We start from the raw sequence: 26097 nt of genomic DNA on the forward strand, positions 1-26097 counted from the left end.
AAAAACGGCCGAAGAGAGAAGAAGTGCCTCTTAATTGTGCGACAGAGAGAAGGAGATCGGCTTAAGAGAAGGGTGCGACTCTTTAATTGTTCCCCTGCTTTCACACAAACGTGGCGGATACTGGCAGGGAAAGAGACCCTCCTCAGATTTTGAGAAGTAAAATTTTATTTTTAATGTTTTTAAAAAACTTGGTAAAATATAATCAGCTATGATTAAAATTTTTTAGAAAATACGCCTCCTAAAGTCTTCCCTTGGTCCTCGGCTATAATTTGTCACGATATCCTCGTTAAATTCAAGTTATGGCATTGGAATTCTTACATCTTCGTTCGCGCGCCTTCGTCCTCTCTCGCTCGCGCTCTCTCCCTTTCTCTTCGTGCTTGACTGCTTGTTCTCTTGCTGGTTGATCTCTTTGCGAGAGATTGAACAGTGGAGTCGAGGAAAAGAGGGAGGGAGAGAAAAGATGATGAAGATAGAGGAGGTTCAATCCACCACGAAGAAGCAGAGAATCGCTACGCATACCCACATCAAGGGCCTCGGCCTCGACGTACTAACCCTCCGACCTATTTCCTGTGCCTTCTTTCCTTCCCTCTTCTTGTCTGACCTTCCTTCACTTTTTCTCTCCTCTTTTGCAATGGAGTTCTTGGTTCTGGGGTCTACAGTTGTGGGTTTCAGTTATAGATGCCCTCTCTCTGTGTGTGTATGTGTGTGTGTGTCTGTGTGTTTGGAACGTAGGCACATTGGAGTTCTGATTGTTGGTACTTCCAATTGGTTGCTTTTCGATCGCCGTCATCTTCGTTCTTTTTGTGTTGCTATGTGTGGGCTATGGGGTTTTTGATGGGTTGTACATGGTTGCAGCCAACTGGGAAAGCGTTGCCCTTGGCATCGGGGTTCGTGGGCCAAGCTGTAGCTAGGGAGGCTGCTGGTCTTGTTGTCGACATGATTCGCCAGAAGAAAATGGCCGGTCGAGCTCTCCTGCTCGCTGGGCCACCTGGGACGGGAAAGACGGCATTGGCTCTTGGCATCTCTCAGGAGCTTGGCAGCAAGGTGATCTCATCTGATAGTTTATCTTCTTATTCCGTTATTTGTGGTGTCGACTGGAACTTGGTAAACTTCTCATTATATTTTGCTGCGAAAGTAAGTTGCTTGTGGGTGCTCTTTTATTATGCTTATGTTGGACTTTTCTTGAATACTTGGAGATATAGTTCTATGGTTTCTGAAGTTTCTCCGTGGATGAGTTTCTGATATGTTCGATTTTATAATCATGACCATGCTTTCCTGTTGGAACCATTGAGGCCCAGAAACATAGTTGCATAATCCAGTATAAAGGTTCGCATGTGTAATTTCTTTTAGGGCGTTCGTTGGCATACATACACGAGGAGCTTTTAGTGAAGTTTTTTCTGAAAGTAGAAGTAGAACACTCGATAGGCACCTTTCATGTTTAGAAGGCTAGTAGAATGTATATCTTCCATGTGCAGGCGTATGGTGGAATGTATGTGTCTTCTGAACGTGCTTGTTGACATAGGAGATGGTGAGGCTCGCGGGAGTAAAATATTACAAGTCTTGATGACCATCTTGAGATATTAGGCTGCATGTATTGTTCCATGCGACCTTTCAAGAAATGTCACCTTGTATTCTTATAATATTTACAATCAAGTTTCGAACACTTGCGTCAAGTAGTTTTTTTTTAACTTGGTGAATGATCTCTGCTAAGGGTCATCATGGTCCAGGTTTACTGCAATAGTCATTGACCGTTTTTTCTTGATCTTAACTCTTTCTCCTCCTCATTAATTAGTCATCTAAACACGAATGCATCAATCTTTCCTATCCTTTCCCTCACTCTCCCTCCATCCAATCAGGCTGTCAGGTTGTTCCTTTTTTTTTTTTTGGCAAAGAAAGGGGTCCAAGAGTCCTGATCTTTTCTGTCCCTTTCTGTTTTATCCTCTTGTTCTTCCTCGTTGCCTCCGGCTCATCTCATTGCTGCAGATCATCTCAGCACCAACAAGCAGGTGAAGAAGCATCCATCATCCTCATTGTTAGATTTGAAGAATCTTTTCCTCATCAGTCATCACCATTACTAATTGCATTACCGTTTGTATATACAATGAGCATGTTATAACACCTGTGTATGTATACAGTTGTTCTTCTTTGAAAAGCAAATTCAACAATGGTCTTGCTAGTCCTTTAAAACAAAGCAGACAAAATCAGTCTCCTTTGATCTGAACACTGTTATTTTATTGCTGTGATAAAAACGAGAAACCCTAATTCTGAACTCTGTATACTTCCTACCTACTGGGGGTCTGTGGCTGTAAAGTTTTTGACATTTAAATTTTAGTAGTTGCCATAACTTATGAATTACAAAGAAGCCAGGATCACGCTTATTCAATTTAGTTTGGTACTTGCTGCAAAATTTTCATGGTAATCTATTGTATCTTCTTGCTTGTCCTTTGTGATTGGTAATCTATTGGCTTTGCTTGCATGTTCTTGGTGAGTTCCTTCATTTTTAATTGTATAACTTTTATTCGCCTTGCTGGTCACCCCACATTTTTCCCTTGTGCAACCAATTGTTGGATGACATGAATGGTTTCCTTTGCCAAGCCTTCTTTTCAGTAATCATTGTCATCCTGTTGTGTTGTACAGATGCTCCCTTTTGGCTCCCATTCAGACCCTCTTACAATGAAAAAAAGGAACATAACAGATTGTGTTTCCCCTTCTTAAGGAATTTAATAAAGTTTCCTGTTTTTCCCTTTTGACAGTCAACTTAGTGATAGGCAATTTTCTTAGTATTGTATGATGCATCAACATAAGTGCAACTTTTGCGATTCCTTCTTAACTATTGGCTCATATCTTTATACTAGTTCAGGTTCCTTTTTGCCCAATGGTGGGATCAGAGGTGTATTCTTCAGAGGTTAAAAAAACTGAGGTACTAATGGAGAACTTCAGAAGAGCTATTGGTCTTCGTATCAAGGAAAATAAAGAAGTGTATGAAGGGGAGGTATGTTCTCTAAGAATTCTTGAAAATCTATGTCCATTTTGCTGAGCAGCTGTTTTTTATGGCACATAATAAACTAAATTTCAGATAATTATATTTTAGTTGGCCCCTGTTCTAGGTAACTGAGCTTTCACCAGAAGAGACAGAGAGTATGACAGGGGGATATGGGAAGAGTATTAGCCATGTAATTATTGGGCTAAAAACTGTTAAAGGAACGAAGCAATTGAAGCTGGATCCAACTATTTATGATGCTCTGCTCAAGGAAAAGGTACCAACTTGCTGTTTTTAACTTTTAAATTCAATAGATAGATCCAAAGTGGGGTTACAACAGGATTACCATATTATAAAGGTCATTTATTGTTTGGCATTGGTTGCTTATATTTCCTAGAATTTGTTTAATCCTCCTTATATGGATATGATTCTCTGAAAAGTATGTCTGAGATATCAGGGATCAGGTTTCTCTCTGAGGTATTACTTTTTCATCTGATGATGGAAGCCAAAACATCTTTTACTTTTTGCATCGGCAGTTCCGACTTTAAATGTCATTGTTTTGGAAAACATTTTTGTATTCCTTTCTTTTTCCAGTTTTTTCTTCCTTTGAAGTTGGAATATGTTTCTTCATGAACATGCGTGCTTCTATTACTGTGTCCTATTTCACCAACAAACTGTTGTTTCCCAATGGGATAAGTTAATTTTTTCTGTCCATTGATTTGTTCATTTTCCTTGTCAGGCAGACAAATGTGCATTTAAGGCTGCGAATGGGCTGGATTTGGTTTGAGTTATTTGTCATTTTTCTGTTGTATGAAATCTGATTCTGAGCAAGTGTCACAGATATTGCAATATTTTTAAAAATATCACGATATTAATGGGAAAAATGAGAAAAACGAAAAAAAGGAAAAAATCACGATATTTTCAAAAGAACATGAAAAATATATTTATCACATTTTTGTCACAATTTTTTGTTTTTTATCGTGATTTTTCCTCATTTTTTTGTATATTATTTTTTTTAACATTAATATCATCATTGATTCAATTTTAAACTTAACCTAAATTATTTTTCATTATATTATGATCATTTAAAGTTTAAACATTCTTTGTGTCACTTTCATCTAGTTTTATTTATGTCTTTTTATTAGGTTCTCATTTTTTTGTCTGATATTTAGATTTTTTTTTTTAAATTTTTTTAAAAGTTTGCCATGATTTTCCGGAGATGTTCCCAGAAAAAGCAACTTTTGTCGAAAAATACCGGAGAAAAACCTCGCTGTTAAAAACCGAAGAATGATATTTGTGACAATGTTCTGAGCCAAATTGAATGAGCTAATTTTCCCTGTCCATTGGTTAGTTCATTTTCCTTGGCAGACAAAAGAGCATTTGGGGCTGCAGATGGGCTGGATTTTGTTTGAGGATTTTGTAAAATTTTCTGTTGTATAAAATCTGAGTCTGACCTTGCTTGTGACGTATTCATCTGCCGTGATGTTGACTTTTTTGCAATCATATATTCATGGCGTGTGCAATTTCACATGCTGATGCACCTTGTACATGTATGTGTATTGTAGAAACACGGAAAATAGGAAAGAGGAATACGATGAACACGATGTAACGTGGAAAAACCCTCAACAAAAGGGAAAAAACCACGGATGAGGAGGAACTGGTGTTCACTAGCAACCAAGCTCTCTCTCTCTTAAGATTTCATTAACTCTTACAAAATTAGGTTACAATCTTTAAGTAAGGCCCAACAAGGGCTACACGATGGATCGGGTATGGATCCAGACCCGATCCCGAGACCCATCTAATATGTTTCAACACTCCCCCTCAAGTTGGGCATACATATCAAACATGCTCAACTTGGATACATTTCTCTCGAACGAAGTCTCGAAGATAGAGCTTTCGTCAGAACATCAGCTGTTTGGTCTTCAGATCTCATGTAAGGAAGTACAAGTTCTTTAGCACCAATTCTCTCTCGAATGAAATGCCGCTCAATCTCAACATGCTTTGTTCTGTTATGAAGCACAGGGTTGTTGGCCAAGTTGATTGCAGACTTGTTATCGCAATACATCTTCATTGGTTCTTCAACCTTTATACTAATATCAGTCAACAATACTTTTAGCCACAAAAGCTCTGAAACTCCCATAGCCACTGCTCTGTATTCTGCTTCAGCACTGGAACGAGAACAAACATCTTGCCTTTTACTTCTCCACACTATGAGATTCCCCCCCAAATAAATACAATAGCCAGAGGTGGACCTCCTAGTGTCAATACAGCCTGTTCAGTCTGCATCTGAATAACCTTCAATCCCAAGAGTGTCTTACTTGACATACAAAAGACCTTTGCCAGGATTTCTCTTCAAGTAGCACAAGATCCTGTCAAGAGCCTTCAAGTGGGCATCAGTGGGAGCATGCATGAACCGACTCATCACATTCACAGCAGAGGTAATATCAGGTCTAGTGAGAGTAGAGTAAGATAAATCAACTCCTCTACAAGACATTGATATCTTCTTTTGGCCTCTTCACAGAGAGGCTCTCCATCTCTAAGACTTAACTTCTGGCCAGCATCTAAAGGAGTAGAAGCTGGTCTACACCCCAGTTTTCCGGTCTCTTTTAAAAAATCTAGAGTGTACTTCCGTTGATTAAGCACGAGGTTAGTTCCAGACCTAGCAATTTCAATGCTAAGGAAATATTTCAACTTACCAAGGTCCTTGAGATCAAACTCGATCGCCAACAGTTTCTTTAACTTAATTATTTCATCTTCATCATCACCTGTGACAATTATATCATCAACATATACCAACAAAATAGTAACCTTTTGTTCATTTCTCTTCACAAAGAGTGTATGATCTCCATTCCCTTGATGGTATCCACATTGTCGCATGACAAGTCTAAGTCGTTCAAACCATGCTCGAGGAGATTGCTTGAGCCCATATAAAGCTTTCCTTAGCTTGCAACATCTTTCAAGTTCCTCATGTCCTGGAGGCATACACATATATACTTCCTCTTTAAGGTCTCCATTGAGAAATGCGTTCTTGACATCAAGTTGGTACATCTTCCACTCCTTCATCACAGCTAAGGAGATAATGACTTTGACAGTCTTTATCTTCGCAACATGAGCAAAGGTCTCCAAATAATCAATCCCATATTTCTGACTAAACCCCTTGGCCACAAGACGAGCTTTGTATCTTTCAACACTTCCATCTGGTTTGTACTTGATGGTGTAGACTCACTTAGATCCAACCAAGTGAGCCACCTCAAGAATCTTTATAACTTCCCATGTCATGTTTCTTCTCAAGGCTTCCATCTCTTCTTGCATTGCATAAGTCCACTTGGGATCACTTTGAGCCTCAGCAACATTTCTGGGGATCATAGCCAAAGAAAGAGAAGATACAAAACATTTGTAGTCCTTGCTCAGTCTAGAATATGAAACAAAGTTACCAATAGGATGTTGAGTACATGACCTGACAGCTAACACCCTTTTGCAGGGCGATGAGAAACTTTTCACTTGCAATAACAGTCTGAATCTCTTCTTCAACAGGTTGCTTCTGAGCACGACTTGGGTCATCCAGGGAAGGACTAACTGGATTGGGAGTAGAATTCTCACCACCTGTCATCTCATCAGTACATACTCTTCGCCTAGAGAAAACTTGCCCAAACAGACAATTGCATTCCTCTCCTACCCCAGTAGAACACTCTCCATTTTTCTCCTGTTCAAGCACTTCAATAGAAGGACCAACGGATTCACGCCTGTAGTCCAAAAAATTTGTAAACAGAATTTCCTGACTCGAAGAATACTTTTCATTTGACATAGAATTCTTCCCCTGAAGAGGATTTTCACCAAAATATGAAGCATGTTCAAGGAAAGTGACATCTTTGGTAACATAGGCATGACCAGTCCCGACATTTATACCATTTTTGAGTGGGAAAATAACCTAGAAATATGCCCTTAATAGACCTTGGATCAAGCTTTTTAATGTGAGGACTATGATTGTGAATAAAGCAAACACAGCCAAAAACTCTTGGTGGAAGAGAGAAAGGTTCACGACTCTCCGGTAACATAGAGTGAGGCGTCTGCCCATTCAACACACGACTAGGCAAACGGTTTATAAGATACGCACTGGTCAACACAGCATCCCTCCAATACCTTTTTGGAACATGACGTTGAAAAAGAAGAGCCCGAGTCATATTCAATAACTGACGATTCTTTCGTTCAACAACTCCATTTTGAGGAGGAGTATAACTACAGGAAGTCTCATGAACAATTCCCTTTTTTTAAACGAAGCTATCAACAGACTGACACATATACTCACGAGCATTGTCAGATCGAAAGGTCTTAACAGATGCTTCATATTGAGTTTCCACATAAGCAATGAAAGTCTCTTTGACAGTAGGAACTTCACTACGGTCTTTCAACAAGTAGACAATAGTGTTACGAGAACAATCATGTATAAAGGTGATAAAATACTGAAAACCATGACAAGAAAGAATCCGTGAAGGCCTCTACACATCAGAATGAATCATGGCAAATACCTCATTAGACCGATGGCTAGACAAAGGGTATGAAGCCCTAACATGTTTGGCCAGGTGACAGACATCACATGACACCATAGTCATATCTAACCTGGAACATAAATTAGGAAACAACTGTCTAAGAAGTCCAAAAGGCAGGTGTCCAAGGCGCTCATGCCAACGTAGAATGAACTGAAGGGAGTCCTCTTTGTTCTTCGTTGCTTGACTGATTGCCGTCATGAGAACCTGAGCAGTACGCATAGGTAAACGATATAGCCCATCAGAAGTCAGACCAATCCCAATCCTCTTCCCTGTCACCAACTCCTGCATAACACAGCGATCAGCAGAAAAGATAAGTTCGCAATTAAACTCTTTCGTGATCTTGCTAATCGACAAGAGGTTCAAGGGAAGATGGGGAACATGTAGAGCATTGTGGACTAAGAACTTGTTCAAAAGTGGGAGATTCCCTTTCCCAGCTACAGGGATAGATGAACCATCAGCAAGAGAAACACGTTCCTTTCCTGACGAAAGCTTATACCCATGAAAGACTTTAGGATCGCCGGTCATGTGGTGAGTAGCGCTACTGTCGATGATCCACTCTTCCATACGGGAATCCGCCATCACGTCGATAGAACACCCAAATTTCTCCCCGAACAACACCAACACCCAAATCAAAGCTGATAACAATGCCAAGAGGAATAGCACCAAAGCCCAACAAGAGTCTCAGGGGCTGTAACACTCGGCATCACAGGACGGCGACGCTGGGCGGCACAAACAACACAACAGGAGACAGTCGCCTGACCCACACAATAGATGCTGGGTACCTGCAGTGACAAAGGGCAGCAGCGGCAATTGGGAGCACGCAGCAATTGGCGTGAGCAGAGGTGTTGGAACTCTACAGCAGATCCTGTAGGAGAACACTGTCGCAGGGAGTGGAGGCAGTGCTAGACGGAAAGGGCAACACTGAACCGAACGAACAGGAACCGTCGGGCGGTGCAGAGACAGAGGGGCGTCGGGGACAGCAGGAAGCAAGAGAGGCGTCGGGCGAGTAACGACTAGAACCGTGCGGCAGAGAGAAGAGTGTCGGCAGGCAGAACTGAGCAGAACTGGCGACGCTGAGTGGGGCGACGGTGGAGCAGGATACCACAGCGACAGTCTCCGGCAACGGCAGTATACCGCAGCGGTGATGTCCGGCGGCTGCACTGGTGTCAAGCAGAAGGACAACAACAACGGAAACAGAGAGACGCCAATGAGATGCCGAAACTTCACGGCGGCGGTGGCGGCAGTAGCAGCGAGTGAGGGAACGGTCAAGACCAGAACTTCACGATCGCCAAAAAATTTCCCAAACTTGTTGGCTCTGATACCATGTAGAAACACAGAAAATAGAAAGAGGAATACGATGTAACGTGGAAAAACCCTCAACAAGAGGGAAAAAATCACAGATGAGGAGGAACTGACAGACTCTCTCTCTCTTATGATTTCATTAACTCTTACAAAATTAGGGTTACAATCTTTAAGTAAGGCCCAACAAGGGCTACACGATTGATCGGGTATGGATCCAGACCCGGTCCCGAGACCCATCTAATATGTTTCAACATGTATAATCTGTACAACTAGTTTTGTACTATTTTAAACAAGCATTTGTAACTAGTCTTGAAGCCTCAACTTTCCTTTTCAAAGTTATGCACTTGAGGTCTCCTTTATCCATTCCTTTTTTCATATGAAATAGGTTTTGCTGTTGTTTGCTATTTTCACAGTTGATATCGGTCACATGCTTTCAGTGAAATAATGATCGTGTGCTGTAGGTTGCTGTAGGTGATGTTATCTATATAGAGGCTAATAGTGGAGCAGTTAAAAGGGTGGGCAGAAGTGATGCATTTGCTACAGAATTTGATCTTGAAGCAGAAGAATATGTGCCATTGCCGAAAGGTGAAGTTCACAAGAAAAAGGAGATAGTGCAGGTAGTTTCCTTCTTCTTTATGGTGCTTAAGCCTGTTCTATCTGTGTGCCACATCTTTTTGATAGATAAATCTTGACAAAGAAGAGGTACTAACTGTTGAAACTGTTTGAGAATGAAAGTACTCAAACATGCATTATTGTGGTAATCCTGAAAAACAGTTGCTCTAGTTGCACTTTTTTTTGGTTTTGCCTTAAATTTGTTTGTGAAATTTCAATGTGTGTTATTTCCATATCTGAAGTTCTCATATTAGTTTGACTGATGACTGATGTCTTGTGGCATATTGAGTTCTTATTATCTCATTGCAGGATGTTACTTTACATGACCTGGATGCTGCTAATGCTCGGCCACAAGGTGGGCAAGATATTTTATCTTTAATGGGTCAGATGATGAAACCCAGAAAGACGGAAATTACTGAGAAGCTTCGCCAAGAAATTAATAAGGTTCTCTTGCTTCCAGTTTATGTATATGGCTTTCCACAATTCCTAAGGAATGTACTTTCTATGATTATAAGTTGAAGGGCTGGTCCATTACAAGGTTCTCTCTTATGTATCATGTTGTGTCTCGTGTGGGAATGAAGGGATGTGGAATTTCTTAACTTGATTCTACCTTGACATAACGTAACTTGATTCCCATGACATATGCTTTGGCGTTTGAGTATTCATTGGCATGAAACATGCTGGAGATCAGGCAGCTTAGGTGGTTGCCCTGAAAAAATTCTGACATTAACTTGACCGTCAAGCCTAGCTAGTAGATATGTAATATAGGTAGATGGGAGTGCTTTTGGACATCTTTATGTGGACTGGGTATCCTTTAACATAGCATTGGATAATGGATGTCATTCCAACTTGGCGAAATGTAGTCCTTCTTCTGGCCTGAATTAAGGAGATGGCCTAAAATATAACAGTTATTTTAGGTAATTAGAATGTGAACCATATGGTGGTTTGTATATCAAGCATCACAATCTGACTATTTCACATGGATAAGGGTTTGGGTGCAGGTGCAGAGCAATTTCAAAAAACTTAAATTATGGAACATAAAATAATAAACTAGCTAACAAAGTAACAAACAGACAAAAATGTATCACATATAGTATTTTGTGAGAATGACCCGACAAACTTATCATTGCTCTGTTTCATCATTAGAATTGGAAGGAAGGGTTCAACAAAGTCCATATTGAAAGTATTGCAAATCATGTCCTCTGAATTTACATTTCGAAACTTGGATGATTCCGAACTGCAACATAATATGACTTAATATTTAAGTTAAGCAATCAAATATTCAAATTTGAATTTCATAAGATAAAACTAGAAGGTACCTATAATCATTAAAAGTGTTGGAAAGTAATTATATATTGGAGTGAGTCAACATAAACTAAAGCCTTTTCTCTCTTGCTATGGAGGTTGTTTCTCTTGGCATTGTGAATTTGAGAACATGCTCTTCAGTTTCTTTCACAACATAATGATGTTGTAAGTTCCGATAGCAACTTCGTCGTGAGATGTGTTTGAGATTTGGCGTCACTAATCCATAAGATGCCCACAAGATAATAGGTATGGTCTCTATCATACCAGCAAAGTTGTCAATCAATCACATTTTTTAGTTGACAACTTTCTATAGTCACTATTAAGTATTAACTAACTTCACCATACGATGATCATTAAAAGACCTTCCAAGCAACCATCATATACCTTGATATTTTTGGATCTTCATTAGGAGGAACACAAAAAAGACCTCCTAACAACCACTTTTGTCCTTAATATTGGGGATTGAAGGAGTCTGTCATTCAATTCAAAGGGGTATTACTTTTATCCCACTAAAATTGCATGCACATGGTAAACAAAGAATTGATAAGTTCAACATTCTTTTCCTTGTGTCATTTTTTTTCGTTTTTAACGTTTTTTTTTTTAAAAGTGTTTTTTCAAAGTTTTAAACGGCCATTTAATTTATCCCCTTTTTTTTAAAAAAAAAACGCGTTTCCTGTGGGTTATTTTTTGGATTTTTTTTTTTCATGCTATCTGACATTTCATAAAATTTGTTAAGTATTGGTCATTTTTCTCAACATCTACTAAATAGGCTTTGTGAATTTAAATATGTGATTTTGTCCATCACAAGTCACCCAGAATAAATTTTTTAATTTTCTTGGGCCTTTGTATCATCTTCATTATGTTGAAAACCCCAACCATTGTGAATCACCAAATACTGTCAATGCATTCTTGACTTGCTTAAATCTTTTCATCATTATAGCGAGAGAGAAAAAACGATTCTCAATAACGTTCAATAATTTCATATTGGAATGTCTATTAAATATAAAAAAACATGTGAAAAGATGTTGATAGTCTATAATCAAATTTTTGATTGTTTCGACATCTTGCTCACGTTCTTCAATCCATGAGCAAATTAGCACTTGCATTTTTTCTGATGAGTTTCCATATAGTTTTGAGTTCCAAATTTAAACTCCATGTCCTTTGTTATGAAAGTTGCAAGGCTGAGCCTAGCATGTAGGCACGCCTGGCTGTGCCTAAGCATCCTTAGGTAACAATTATAAATTTATAATAATGAAGCTATTAATTAGCTTGTGTTAAGTTACACACTTATATAATGTGACAACAGTCCATAACAGTCAATATTACATTATATAATTTATATTATACTCGTATAATGAATGCCAAATGCAAAGTTTATAGCTTTGAAGATTTTAAGAAAAATGGTAAACAGTTAGCAGATGCCATAAATGATAAATCATTTTCAAGAAATGTATAAAACGAGTTCAAACATTAAAAAAAGGCTGTAGAACAAACCCAGCTCCTAAAAGTAGAATAAAATTGGGTCTAAAAAGTTATATACATATTATAGTCCAGTCAATATAGAGTATAATGCACAGCCTATTTGTAATTTTAAATGTAAAGAATATAATCATGAATCATATGAGTTATGACAACATTAGCTGAAGGCCTTAAACATAAATGACACTTTTCACAAAACAGAAATCAGACTTTCCATATCAAAGATTTTAATAAGCTTTCCATTACCAAATTAAATGTTTGGTATCATAAAATGGCATGTCTACTTCATAGGAAAACTGAAATTATGAACTGACTATTACAAACGGACTGTAAATAGATAAATAAACAGACTGTAATAAAATGATTTACAACTTACAAACAGGGTTCCAGACTATAATGAAACAGAATCTATATAAACATTATTTACTTATTACATCGAAATTATCAGTCAACATAGATTATAGACAAATAAACAGACTGTAATCTAATAAGGTACAGACAGAGTTACAGAAGTTATAATGAAACAGAATCTATATAAAGATTATTACATTAAAAAGTCTACTACATAATATAAGTCACAACCTAAAGACATGCACCACAACAGTCTCCACCACCCATTTAATCTTTATGAAATAATCTTTAAGAGCCCCACTGAGTGACTCTTGGACTTCTATGGGTAGGCGTGTGCCTAGACACAATATCACCTGCATGCACCTAGGTGATGCCTCAACAACATAGTCTGTGTCACACAAGGAATCCAGAAAATATTATTGCCCTTGGGATTATTGACCAAACTCATAACAACTCTACCTAGTGATTAGAGGGTTAACTCTAATCCTCACAGAAGAACACAACGAATGCAAAAGGAATAACAAAAGAAAGCGAAGAACAAAGGAACATAATGAAAAACTGAAATTAGGGCTAATTGTTCTTAATCACAGTCGGTAAATGAATAAAATAAAACCTAACTTAACCCTTAAATAGGGGCTCAGAAGTACTAAGCAATTTGGATTTCTCACAGATCCTGGTGCCAATTGGATAATCACATAAGCATTACAAAAAAAAAGAAAAAAAGAAACTAATTAATTGGATCTCTATGAAAATCGGGTCCTCCGTCCTGCATCACAACTCACAACCTCTTCACATACTCAACATCTTTATACTCTTCAGATGCATCAATCGACTTTTTAAAAAAATGCCAATTAAATGAATAAGTAACCAAATTTATTAATGCTGCCTTTATCAGTTCACCAATGTGAAATAGTTTACTCTATGTAGTTTCCATGAAAATTTCTTCTTCTCTAACAAGTGTTCAATATTTCTTTTTTCTGCAAGAATTATTGTTCTCAATCTCTTTGAGGTTCTCAATTAGCCAATGTTGTATGCATTTCTTTCCATAAGGACTTTTGACTATATGAAAAGGAAATTTTCTTTCCAATAAGAACTTTTGGCTACATTAAAAAGAAATGAATTTGCAAAAGGAATTTGCCAATCCTTACATCCCTTTCTACTTTCCCCATATGTTGAATGCTCATTCTATCGTTTTATTGACTTCCAAGCTCATCTTTCTTTTCTTCAAAGTATCTTATTTTTCAACAGTCGTAAAAAGTTCACTTAACTTTTCTATTTTTTTTTTCATACCAGCTACCTCCTCTTCTTTCTTCAATTCATTTAACATGTTCTTGTGAACCCCTTGGATGTTGTAATTCCATAACCACAGGCTTTTAGAGTGCTTCAAGGTGTGTCTAGGAGCTAGTAAGCTGTCATTGACATGGATTGCTAGCAAAATGCACATTGCCAGCACCGCCACTAGTTTTTTCTCCCCTTTTCGCATGCCCCCAAAGTGGCCGAGAAGGATCTATTCAGCTACAACAACTGCAGTTGCACCTCTGCTGGAACTTGCTATACTGGTGCTCGCAACTGCCTTTCCCTCATCGATGATTATATTTGAAAACTTGAAATAAGGCTGTCTGGAAAGCACCAAGAAAATACATAAAGAAAGAAGTGATATACAAGTAATAGAACATTAAAACAGAATGGGTGTAGATATTCAACATTATCCAGTGTTGTTTCAATGTTAATATAATAATATATGAAACGAGTGGACTGGACTGTGGCGACTAATGGTACATCAATAAATCAGAGAGAACTTTATGAAATTAAGGGGAAATAAATGTTATTATATAAAGGATGTTAGTGCAGATTTGCAGAAGCTTCCTTGTTCAACTACAAGAAACAAGTAATAAGAAAACTAGAGGTATAAAATCTACAGATTAACAAGCAAATAAAATGGGGAATCAGTATCACAGTAAAGCCCCAAATCTGAAATCCCCAATTTAAGTGCAGATAATACCCGTCTTTTCTTTCCCCAATTTGGCCAGCACAAGCATACATTTAGTCTTATGATTTGAATGCCCAAAAGAAGCTGTACTATTTACTGATAATGGACCATTGTTCTGTTGTACTATTAACTCATCGTTGCATATCTTATCAGCAACAAATAATAGCTGAAGCACAAACCAGGGCTGTCAATTGCAGATTGCAGAACTTATTAGTACATAGCATCATGTTAATGACATATTTTCATTCATGAACTAGGCATCCATAATCACATATAACATGCATTGAGATAAATTTTAGCAATTAAAGCCTATTAAGTGCAGGTAACATTCGTATCAAATACAATACCAGACACTGTTATGCTTAGGAAAATTGAGGAAGAGAAGGCAGGGAGACAGAGAAAAAGGGACTGATACAGGAAAGAGAGCTGAGGAGAGGGAGACAGGGAAAAATAGAGGGAGATGGGCTTGTAAAAACAGGCAGAGAGAGACAGAAAGCAAGAAGATAGCAGAAGGAGATGAGGCAGAGGGAGAGGGAGATAGAGGAAGAGAGAGGGATGGATATGCCAGAAAGAAAAGAGAGCAGAGGACGTGGGAGAGGGAGAAAAAAGAGGGGGACAGGGATGGCCTACCTGTTAACCGAGAGAAAAGTGTCATTAGAGATAGAGAGAGAAAGATGGTGAAGACACGTTCGATGATGGAGACACAATTGCAGTATTACGCAATAGCAGGCAGGAAAGGATTGAGAATGGTTGAGACCTTGACCCTTTCCCATTTATATACACATTAAAAAAGAACCAAAAAAACTGGAAAGTTTTGAACTTGGTCAAAATTGTCCCCAGTCCAAGAGAAAATGGATTGGGTCTCTGATGTACTTTACTGAACTGCCACTTCTGCATTTATTACAAGAACTTTGCATATCAAACATCTGAACAAGCCAAATATTCTTTAACTCTGCAATAGATTATCTTAAGAGTTTAACCTTAATTATTTTGGTGATTATACATGGAACAGAGGATGTAAGAATGTCTTGATGTGGTATAAATGATATGTAATCGTTTTACTTACAAAAGTACATTTGTGGCAGGTGGTTAACCGGTACATTGATGAAGGAATAGCAGAGCTGGTACCTGGAGTGCTATTTATTGATGAGGTTTTTCTTAATGTTCATCTATCTTCATTGTGCTTTTAAAAATATAGTATATGCTTTGCATATCCTGTAATTGAGTAGGTACTTCTTAATATTCTAATTTTCTATATTTAATGAACAGGTTCACATGCTTGATATGGAATGCTTTTCATATCTTAATCGTGCCCTTGAGAGCTCACTCTCACCTATTGTAATTCTTGCAACAAACAGGGGAATATGTAATATAAGGTAGTTAACGTTTTTGTTGGCCTTTGCTTTTTGGCAGACCTTTCTTGAATTTTGGTACCAATTTTTTTCATGTGCTGATGCTGTTATCTTGTCTGTTCAGGGGAACTGACATCAGCAGTCCACATGGCATACCTGTGGATTTATTGGACCGTTTAACTATCATCAGGACTGAAACTTACGGTCGTGCAGAAATGATACAGGTATAAATTTACTTGGAGGTGCAGGAATATTGGTCGTGTTGTTTCTTGCTTGTTTATGATGTAACATGATGTTGCTTCAGATATTGGCAATCCGAGCTCAGGTTGAAGAATTGGTTGTTGATGAGGACAGTCTTGCATATCTTGGGGAAATTGGTCAGCGGGCATCCTTAAGGTTTGACTATTTTTTTTCCTCTGTCTTTACTGTGTCACTGGATGCTTTAGAATAAAAGGTAAGCCAGCATCTTTAGGGTCTCATTAGGAAAAATATGTTAACCGTCACTCTCTGCTTCTCACGTACAGCCCTTAAATCAATAATTTCAGTTACTAGTTCCGTTTTAATATCTTCATACCAATTCTTTTAGTTATCAATCAAGTTTTAAGAAATCATATTTTGAAACACTTTTTTAGTTATGAAGAAAATGCTCAAAAATTATTTATGTTATCTTCATTTAGTAAAAGATAATTTAACTTCTGCACATAATGTAATTTTTGTAATAAATCGTTTGCATGTGAAAATTTGCGTTACTTTGTCAATCAGCTGTCAATGCCTTAAATTGTGGCAATAGGATTGCATTTTTGTCAGGTGGTTGCACATATGATGCAATCTAATTTTCCAATGCTCTGTTCTTGTTGCATAATTTGTGAATCACATAAACTCGTATATTTTTGTTCATCAGAAACTGGAATATGTATTCAATCCCATTCAATTCTTGCTTTTTACTTGTCTGCCAATTTGTTGCCTTTTTGACTCCTTTCTAAACGTTCAAGTTTGATCTTTTGTGGGCTGCTTGTTCCTTTCCTAAACTTTCCTGTCTTTTTAGTGTTAATCCTGGAAGCTGTCTGTTTTTATCATTTGCATTTTGGCTTTTCCTGAGTTAGTATGTGTAACATCCAGCTTCTTGGCATCAGAAACAATTAATGAATTACAGTTTTAGCCCTAGAAGTTCATGAATCCTACTGTGTTTCTGTGTGAGTATTGCTAAGACGTTATATCAGAATTTGAAACTAATAATACATATAAAAAGTATACGACCTAGTCTTGCTTGTGTTTCAAACCCACGGAATGAATGTGCGATGGTTATGAAATCCGCAGTCAAACTAAAAATTTAAAATAGTCCAAGAACCAGTGAGGCCTGGGTATTATGGTCTTTGGTCAATGGCAAACCTGTAATTTTCAGCCATGACCAGGGGTATATTAGTAAATGGCTAATCGAGATTAAATTATGCTAATTGTGACTACGTTCAGCTAATGACAATTTAAGAACTGAAGCACCCAACTAATAACAGATTAAAGCACTTAAGCTAACATTAGACAGTAAGATAAAACCGGAACTGAAACTAATCATTTCAATTTAATTAATTGAACAAACCTCCTCAAAATATATTATTGTTTTTCTAAACCTTCTCAAGATAAAATAATATAAAATATAATATAATAAGTAATAAAAAATAATAACTTTTGGCCATAAATAGGGGTTACCACCCCTTTCGGGATTCAGCCTGTGGGAGAAGAGGGAGAGACGAAAGAGAAAGAGAGGAGAGGAGAAAGAGGAAAGAGGGAGGAGAGGAGAGAGAGAGAGAGGAGAGAGAGAGAGAGAGAGGAGAGAGAATGAAAGGGTAGAGAGAGAAAATAGAGGAGAGAGAAAGTGTCCATTAACGATGAAACTTTGCCGAACTAGAAAATCAGAAGCGGTAGACGAGATTCTATCGAATTTTCATTAGAAACCTTGAACCACCTTGTTTTGCACATAGCGCATATGAGCAACGAACGAACTGTGCCAACAATGTTCCATGGCTTAATTGTCTAGGTTGTATTGAAATTCGTGTCAAACCGTGCACTAGTTTGTTGTATCGTGAAACTTGACAGTGGGCTAGGTTAAATCATGGGACCCAGCTAGCTTTAATCGGCCATGATTAATAGTAAATCTTGGTTGGCTTTGATAACTTTGGTTAGACTACCTTGACCGTACTCAGAGGGGAGATGAAGCCGGGCAGGCGATTAACCACACAAAGTTTTATTTAAGATTTAATGTTAATAATATAGAATTAGATTAATCACGTAGTAATCGTGTGTTTAGACTAACAAAGTTGAAGATTCAGTAGGCTTGAACTAAGTTGCAAGTTTAAGCAAATAGCTTAAGTTAATTAAGTTCTGTTTGATTCTTTGAATACCTGTTCATGCATGCATGCATGTTATTTAGTTGTATATGATTTTGGAAATACATGCAACACTCAAATGGGAAAGTCGAGTTGTGCTGATGATACAGGCTCGATATTGAGTTCCAAGAGTGAGTTTTTTAATAATAAACCTATGCTTTAGCTCTGAAATGAGCATATTTGATAATGTAAGCAGGGTAGTGGTGATAGAGGTGAAACCATGAAAGTATGCTCATGCATTGAATTGATGGAGCATGATGGTTGTTTATGTACTTTACGCAATGTTTGTTCATGGCTTGAGTTATTATTATTGTTGAATATTGGAGGAAGAAGGGGAAGAGAGAGAGAGAGAGAGAGAGAGAGAGAGAGAGAGAGGAAAACACTTTCTTGCTTATTCACGTGACCCTAATCTCATATTAAAAGAGATTAGGGTTGGCAACATAACAATTACAAAATCAGTCCACTAAATATAAGAAAATATTTAAAGAACTACTATTCAACTTTCTAATATTGCAGAAACACTCTTTAACACTCCCCCTCAAGCTGGAGCATAGATATCAATCATGCTCAGCTTGTTACAACCTCTTAGGAAATCGCCTATGGGAAGAGCCTTGGTGAACATATCAGCTGCCTGATCTTTAGAGGAGACATGAATAGTGCTAATAATTCCTTCTTGAACTAAATCCCGAACATAGTGGCAATCCACTTCAATATGTTTTATCCTTTCATGAAAAACAGGATTGTTAGCAATATAGGTAGCCGCCTTGTTGTCACAATACATCTTCATTGGGAGATTCACTAAAACAACCAACTATAAAAGTAATGATCTGACCCATGACATTTCAGCCGCAGTTTGAGCCATAGCCCTATATTCCGACTCAGCACTAGATTGAGCCACTACATTCTGCTTCTTGCTCCTCCAAGAAATAAGATTACCTCCCACAAAGACACAAAAACCTGTGGTAGACTTCCTGTCATCTACAGATCCTGCATAATCAGCATCACTATACGCTTCGATGTCAACACCTTCTCCCTTTTTAAACCATAACCCCTTTCCCGGGTATCTGACAATCATTAGAGCAGTATCCCAATGAACCTTTCGAGGCTTTTCCATGAATTGACTTAGCTTATTCACAACAAAGCTAATGTCGGGGCGAGTGACCGTCAAATACAACAGTTTCCCTATAAGAGATCTGTAAGATCTAGAGTCAAAAGGCTTTGATTCATCATCATGTATATGAATTCGGGGATTCATGGGAAGTGTGGCAGGTTTAGCTCCCAATAAACCTGTTTCCTGCAGAAGATCAAGAGCATATTTTCGTTGAGACACTACAACTCCTTTACTACTACGAGCCACCTCAATACCAAGAAAATAACGGAGTTGTCCAAGGTCTTTTGTGACAAAGTGTTGTTGTAAAAACTCCATTGTCTGAGCTATTTCTTGATTACTTTCTCCAGTGAGAACAATATCATCCACATATACAATCAATATCACTATACCAGATGTGCCTCGCTTGATAAACAATGAGTGATCAAGCTGGGATCGTTGAAATCCACACTTAGATAAAACCTCAGTTAGCTTATGGAACCATGCACGAGGACTCTGTTTAAGTCCATAAATAGCCTTCTTTAATTTGCATACCTTGGAACACTCCCCTTGTCGCTCAAAACCAGGTGGTTGCTGCATATAGACGGTTTCAGACAGGTCTCCATACAAGAAAGCATTTTTCACATCCAGCTGAAATAGAGGCCACTCTCGCTGGACAACAAGAGATATAATCAGTTGAATAGTGCCCAACCGAGCCACATGCGAAAATGTCTCAAAGAAGTCAACGCCATAAGTCTGTGTATATCCTTTAACAACAAGACGTGCCTTGAACCGTTCAACTGAACCATCAGAATGATACTTGATGGTGAACACCCATTTGGAGCCAACCACATCACAGTGCATCGGTGGATCCACCAAATCCCAAGTCTCCCGAGAGATAAGAGCATCCATTTCCTCCTGCATGGCTTGCCGCCACCTTGAATCTAACAGGGCTTGATGGTGAGAAGACGGGATGATGTGGTTAGACAAAGATTGATCAAACTGCACCAAACTTGTACTCAAATGGTCAGTAGAGACAGAATTAGAAATCGGATGTAGTGTGCACTATCGCTTGCCCTTGCGAATAGTAATGGGGAGATCATCTGCAGTGTGATCATCATTTAAACCTGTGTCAGTCTTATCAGTGGAGCTTACCTCTTTAGAAGACGCTGGTGGGCGGTTGAGAGAGAGACCCAAACGACGAGTGTAAACTAATGGAGGATCAAGGAAACGTTCACATGACATAGATTGAGATGGAGGGATCGACTCAAGTGACACTGGTGGAATAGGAAGAGGAACCGGTATAGGCATCTCAGACGGAGGACTCTGATATAGTAATACCTGGAAGCATGCGACGAAGTTTTGACACTGAAGGATGACCCAGTCTGAGATGCCACTGAAAAGGAGAAGGCTTTGAGGAGAATGAAGAGGCGGCAACATTTACTGGGACAGACAAGAAATAGAGACCCTCACGTTCATGGCCGCCACCAATCATCTTCCCAGTTAGTAAATCCTGAAAAGAACATATACCAGGGTAAAAAATGACTCTACACTTTAAATCAATAGCAAGCTGCTTAATAGATAACAAATTAACAGGAAACTGTGGAGCATAGAGCACGTGGGTAATAGTGCCTAAATGTGGGAGATAAATATCACCGCTGCCTAATACATGAGATAGCTTGCCATCTGCCAGTCTGACATGCTTTGGTGTAGAGAACCTGACTAATGATGGAAAAATATGTGGTTGATTACAAGAGTGCCTGGAGGCGCCAGAATCTATCATCCACATCATATCTGGGTCATCGGTAGGAGCACCAACAGAGAGGGAAGAGTCTATCACAGTCGTGCAGGCATATGAGAAGGAATTTCCAACCATCTTGTAGTCATTGGAACCCTCAGACACATTACCATCAACCATAGTAAAATTCCAACCAGAATTGTATTCACAATATGTATGTATAAGGTGCAGTAGTTAACTTCAACCAAGGCACGACAACATAGAAGAATCTGGAACACTCCTATGGCTCTAATCATCAACTCAGAAATTCACTAAAACAGGCAGCAACATAGGCACTAACTTAGCCAGCAACTCAACAAAATAATTTCAGCCGATGGCTGCAACACAAGCAGGAACTTTACGATTAGCAGCAGTCCACAACTAATGAGACCTCAACTTATAGATTTCATATCCACGATCTGTAGATCATTCTGCTCCTCACATCAAATTATATCCACAAGCAGTAGATTGACTCTGCCCCACACGGTCAACGTAAAAATCTGATTACAGCAACAATAACCTCTACGAGATCCACTTAAGGATCAGGTTGAACAGAAACACAAAACAAATTGGCGGACTGTTTTCAGACGTGGACAGCAGGCAGCACTTTCAGATGTCGATAATAGGTAGCAAACAAGCACAAGTTTGACAGTAGACAAAACCTGTCTCACTTCAACGATGCAGAGAGAAAACAGAAATCTGCCTACTCCATACAATTTCAAACTTGTCTCACTTCAACGATGCAGGAAAAAGACTGAACCTGCCCACACGACATACCTTTGCCTGTGAGAATCCACTAGGCATCACACAGCTAAACAAATCAGTCTGTCCTAGCAGATCCGACATTCTTTGGCCTGCACATCTTCCACGGCTGCACTTGAGTTAGATTTGATTTTGCAGCAAGGTCTAATCTGATTCACCATTTCAGCTACGTGATAAGCTTCAACGGCAGCAGCTTTCAGCAACTTCACGACAGCAGCAGCAACACAAGGGTGCTAATCACGTTTTTACATGTTAAAAACGTGATTAGCCCCTATCCAACCAACCAATCAACTTGCTTGTTTTGTAAACAACAAGAACCCTAGGTGTGAAACCCTAGTTTGGCGGAAGAGATGAGAGATGAGAGGAGAAGGGAACCCTAGGTGTGAAACCCTAGATCACACAGCCCTAGGTCTAAAGCTCTGATACCATGTTGAATATTGGAGGAAGAAGGGGACGAGAGAGAGAGAGAGAGAGAGAGAGAGAGAGGAAAACACTTTCTTGCTTATTCACGTGACCCTAATCTCATATTAAAAGAGATTAGGGTTGGCAACATAACAATTACAAAATCAGTCCACTAAATATAAGAAAATATTTAAAGAACTACTATTCAACTTTCTAATATTGCAGAAACACTCTTTAACAATTATGATGTGGGCAATGTCCTAGGGCTGGTTTTATATTTTTGAGTTGGTGGTATATGAGAAAGTCCGAGACGACCCAATATACCGGAAATGAAAAGTTTGAGATCGGTATTCGAGTTGATGGTATAAAGGAAGGTTCGAGTACGGTCCAATGTACCAGAAATGAAAAGTCTAAGATTGGCACATGTTGCGACTATAAAGAGTCGAACCCAACTGTAAAACATAAAAGGGGCCAGGGACCCATGAGCGGAACCTTCTCGAAATGCAGGGGTTGATAGAATGTTCCTTCTTCGGGCTACTTACAGGAGCCCATCCCAGGTAGCAAGAGTGGGATGCAGTTACTACAGTAACGCAGTTGAACTCAATGAATGTGGAGTCACTATAGTGATTACCCCAAATTAGGCCAATATTCTCGGTGACTCATGTTTGGGACCGTAAGCTGCGCAAGACGAAATGGGTGGCATCATATGGTCTTACTTAGGCGAGTGCGTGTGTATGCATCATTAAAAATCATGCTATTGTGAATTGCTTGTCTATCTATTTATTTATTTTTTAATTCTTTTTACTGCTATTACTAATGTGATCAGTTAATTGTGTGACTCATATTGAGTTTGATTCACTGGAATGTCGAAAATCGACAAACTAAACTTAGTGAACCTTTTCAACTGCGATTCAAGTATTATCACCAGTGCTAGGGTGGGCTCATGCAATGATGACACTCATTATTATTTTAATAATCAATGCATAAACTCTACACTCAAATGATATATCGGAGATCTTGTTATGATTTTCATTGTACTCAGCGTTTATGCTGATGCTATGACTATCTGTCTTCATTAAGTTCTCACTATATAATGGATGATGCTTGTTGATTGGGCGGCTGAAAGGATGGGGGATTGCTGGGAAGTAACGACAATGTCATATACATTTCCCCTATGCACTTTTCTTTGTACATACTTCTATAGTTTTATGGTGTTTGAGACTAAGACTTGAGGGCGGTGGCTTTCTAACATATATATAAACTATAAACTAATGTTTTTATTAATAGGTGTTTTTCCTTGGCAACATTAACTGCTAGGACAGATCGTGCCGTGCGCTAATTACATAGGCAAGTTATTTGTACGCAATAGACATATCGGGCTTGTGCCAACTCCGTAGGTGATTGTTTCACTTCCGCGACAAAAAAAAAAAAAATCTGTATCTATTTTCCTTTCGTGTTTAGTTGTGTATGACATTGGAGCATTACAGTATGTGCTTGTGCATGCAATATTATGTCTAACCGATTAGATAGAGGATGCAATACAATCCAGTCTGGACAATGTGGTAGGAGTTCACCTGGTGCTTTCCCTGATAGTTAGTCTCTGCTTGGTAACAGCAGCTGTTCCCTTTTGTCAAAGTTCCCTATTTGGCTGCTTATTGTTTCAGTATTATAATATTGGTGAACATACACAGTTTTGTACACCTGAAATGTTTGATGTTCGATTGTTCTCAATGGTTTGTCACTCGGATCCTATTGAACAAGTTTGTGGTCCCACTTGTTTCCTTGATGTTTGCAGTTTTTCCATCTGTAATATTTCATTTATATATTTCTGATCTGTTTGGTACCAAAATAAAAAAGACGAAGTTAGTACTTGTGTTAACTCCCTGTATTATTCTGTTTCACTGGCTTGAAGTTCCTCTGATATTTGTTTAAATACATTTTAGCCCTGTTAGCAATTCAAGCTTGTTTTACCCTTGGGCGTGGCTATGTTCATAGAATACATATATGCCTCTTAGCTTTTATATAGTTTTAAGTAATAACCATGTCTGAGTATGAAAATATCTGAGCATTTGACAAGTCAACCTGATTGCTGTGTTCATTCAGTTTTCTGCACATGCTCAATCTTGCAAGTTTGAGCCACTAAAGAATGTAGTCCATATTAAGGGTGTCAGTCATGGCGAATTCCTGATTGAAGCTCTGGTTGTTTAGCAGTTTCTGTTTTTCAACTTCTGCAAATACTAATTTTGGACGTGGTATGCTTGTATAGGCACGCTGTTCAGTTGTTGTCACCAGCAAGTGTCATAGCTAAAATGAATGGCAGAGATGGCATATGCAAGGTACAGCAATTACTACTTTTTAGTCTATTTCTTTGACGTGCTTCTTCACGGTGTGTTTCACTGTATTCTGGGATGTGAATCATCTATAGCTTGGAAAGATGAATTTGTTACTTTTTGCCTGTAAAAGTTAATCTGGCTTCAATAGAATGTGTTGTGTGTGCGTGGCTCATGAACTGTGACTTGCGTTTGTTTGTCCCACGTATTGCAAGCAATCTGGACAGTGTTGGCCAGCATTTCAATCTGCATGAATGCAGGTTTTTAGCATCTTCTGTTATATTAGTTTGTAATACACTATTGCATGTTACGTACCAAGCAAGCAAACGGAGTGGCAAGCAGAAAAGTTTAATTTTCTGTAGTTGATGTTTACATTTTACTATTCTATTGCTTCTTCAGGCTGACCTTGAGGAAGTGACCTCACTATATCTTGATGCAAAGTCTTCAGCAAGGGTTCTTCAGGAGCAACAGGACAGATACATTTCGTGAAAAACTCTGCCACCCACATTCTTTGGGATCAAATTGACGTTCCTCAGAGGGGTACGTTTTGTGCAGTATCCAGGGTTGCACATCCCATGCTTCAATTCAGTCAGCACTGGGGCATCATCTAGAAATTCTGTGGCCATGTTTTGCGGGTTGCAAGTATTAGACTCCAAATGGGAGTGCAGTTAGCACAGATGCGGTTCTTGTTAGGTATTTTTATTTTTTAAAAATTATTCTTCCATTTACTTTGTGAGCCATCCATCCTCTAATGATCTACCTAGGCATGCATGATTGCAATGCTCTTCGTCCCTTTTGTCCTGGATATTGGTCCATTAGATGAATTCCATGAAATGAATGACTACCGTGAGAATGGTGCAGAATTGTCCTGATTGATGGAATTTATGTTTGTTTTCTCTTACCGAACTATCTGTTTACCTTTTCTGATGATTTTATTTTTCTGTGGAATTAATCAGTTAACTGTGGTGTTAAACATAGTTACAGGGGAACTTATGCCCGTTTTTTGATCGTTAGTCCCTGCATTGGATTCATGTCCTGCTTCGTACTGCTTCCTTGGAAGTCATTGGCGATGCCAACACGATATCATAAATATCGTAGTGTTCCTTTTGGATAGTTCAAGTATTGCTTTTCCATCTCTTTTTTCATTTGTCATGGGTTTAACTGAAATACCTGCGTTACAGCCGATAATAAGTTGGCCTTAAGGAGTTTAACCCGGCAATACTTGACTGGCTTTCCGCCCTTAGGCTGACTGTATTGGGAACTTGGCCCATGAAGGGTGGTCGACTCAAAAGTTAAAGACTGGTTCAAGCTGGGTTTGGTCTTTGGTAAGGGAAGATCTGCAATGGATCTTTAAAAAGGGAGTGGAGGAAAGACTGACCAACCATTGGCGTGTATGTATTACAGTGTAGAAACTTCGGTTGAATGTAGAATTTTTTGCTA

General features: G+C 38.6%; 1 protein-coding gene across 1 annotated transcript; it reads left to right on the forward strand.

Annotated features, from left to right (window-relative positions):
- Positions 1-298: 298 nt before the first annotated feature.
- Positions 299-25558, forward strand: LOC116261124 (ruvB-like protein 1). The gene is made up of 12 exons (XM_031639746.2): positions 299-544; positions 856-1044; positions 2861-2992; positions 3108-3257; positions 9291-9446; positions 9751-9885; positions 15652-15717; positions 15836-15942; positions 16043-16142; positions 16223-16314; positions 24594-24663; positions 25057-25558. The coding sequence occupies exons 1-12, from the start codon at positions 461-463 to the stop codon at positions 25144-25146; spliced, it is 1371 nt and encodes a 456-aa protein (XP_031495606.1). The 5' UTR covers positions 299-460; the 3' UTR covers positions 25147-25558.
- The last annotated feature ends 539 nt before the right edge of the window (positions 25559-26097 follow it).

This window comes from Nymphaea colorata, chromosome 9 (genome assembly GCF_008831285.2).
Source record: "Nymphaea colorata isolate Beijing-Zhang1983 chromosome 9, ASM883128v2, whole genome shotgun sequence".
NCBI classification, from domain to species: domain Eukaryota; kingdom Viridiplantae; phylum Streptophyta; class Magnoliopsida; order Nymphaeales; family Nymphaeaceae; genus Nymphaea; species Nymphaea colorata.

Bases quoted from the DNA above. Each gene is read 5' to 3' on its own strand.
- LOC116261124 (XM_031639746.2), top strand. From the start codon at position 461: ATGATGAAGATAGAGGAGGTTCAATCCACCACGAAGAAGCAGAGAATC. The intron at 545-855 runs GTACTAACCCTC...ACATGGTTGCAG, and splicing joins TCAAGGGCCTCGGCCTCGAC to CCAACTGGGAAAGCGTTGCC. The intron at 24,664-25,056 runs GTACAGCAATTA...TTGCTTCTTCAG, and splicing joins GCAGAGATGGCATATGCAAG to GCTGACCTTGAGGAAGTGAC.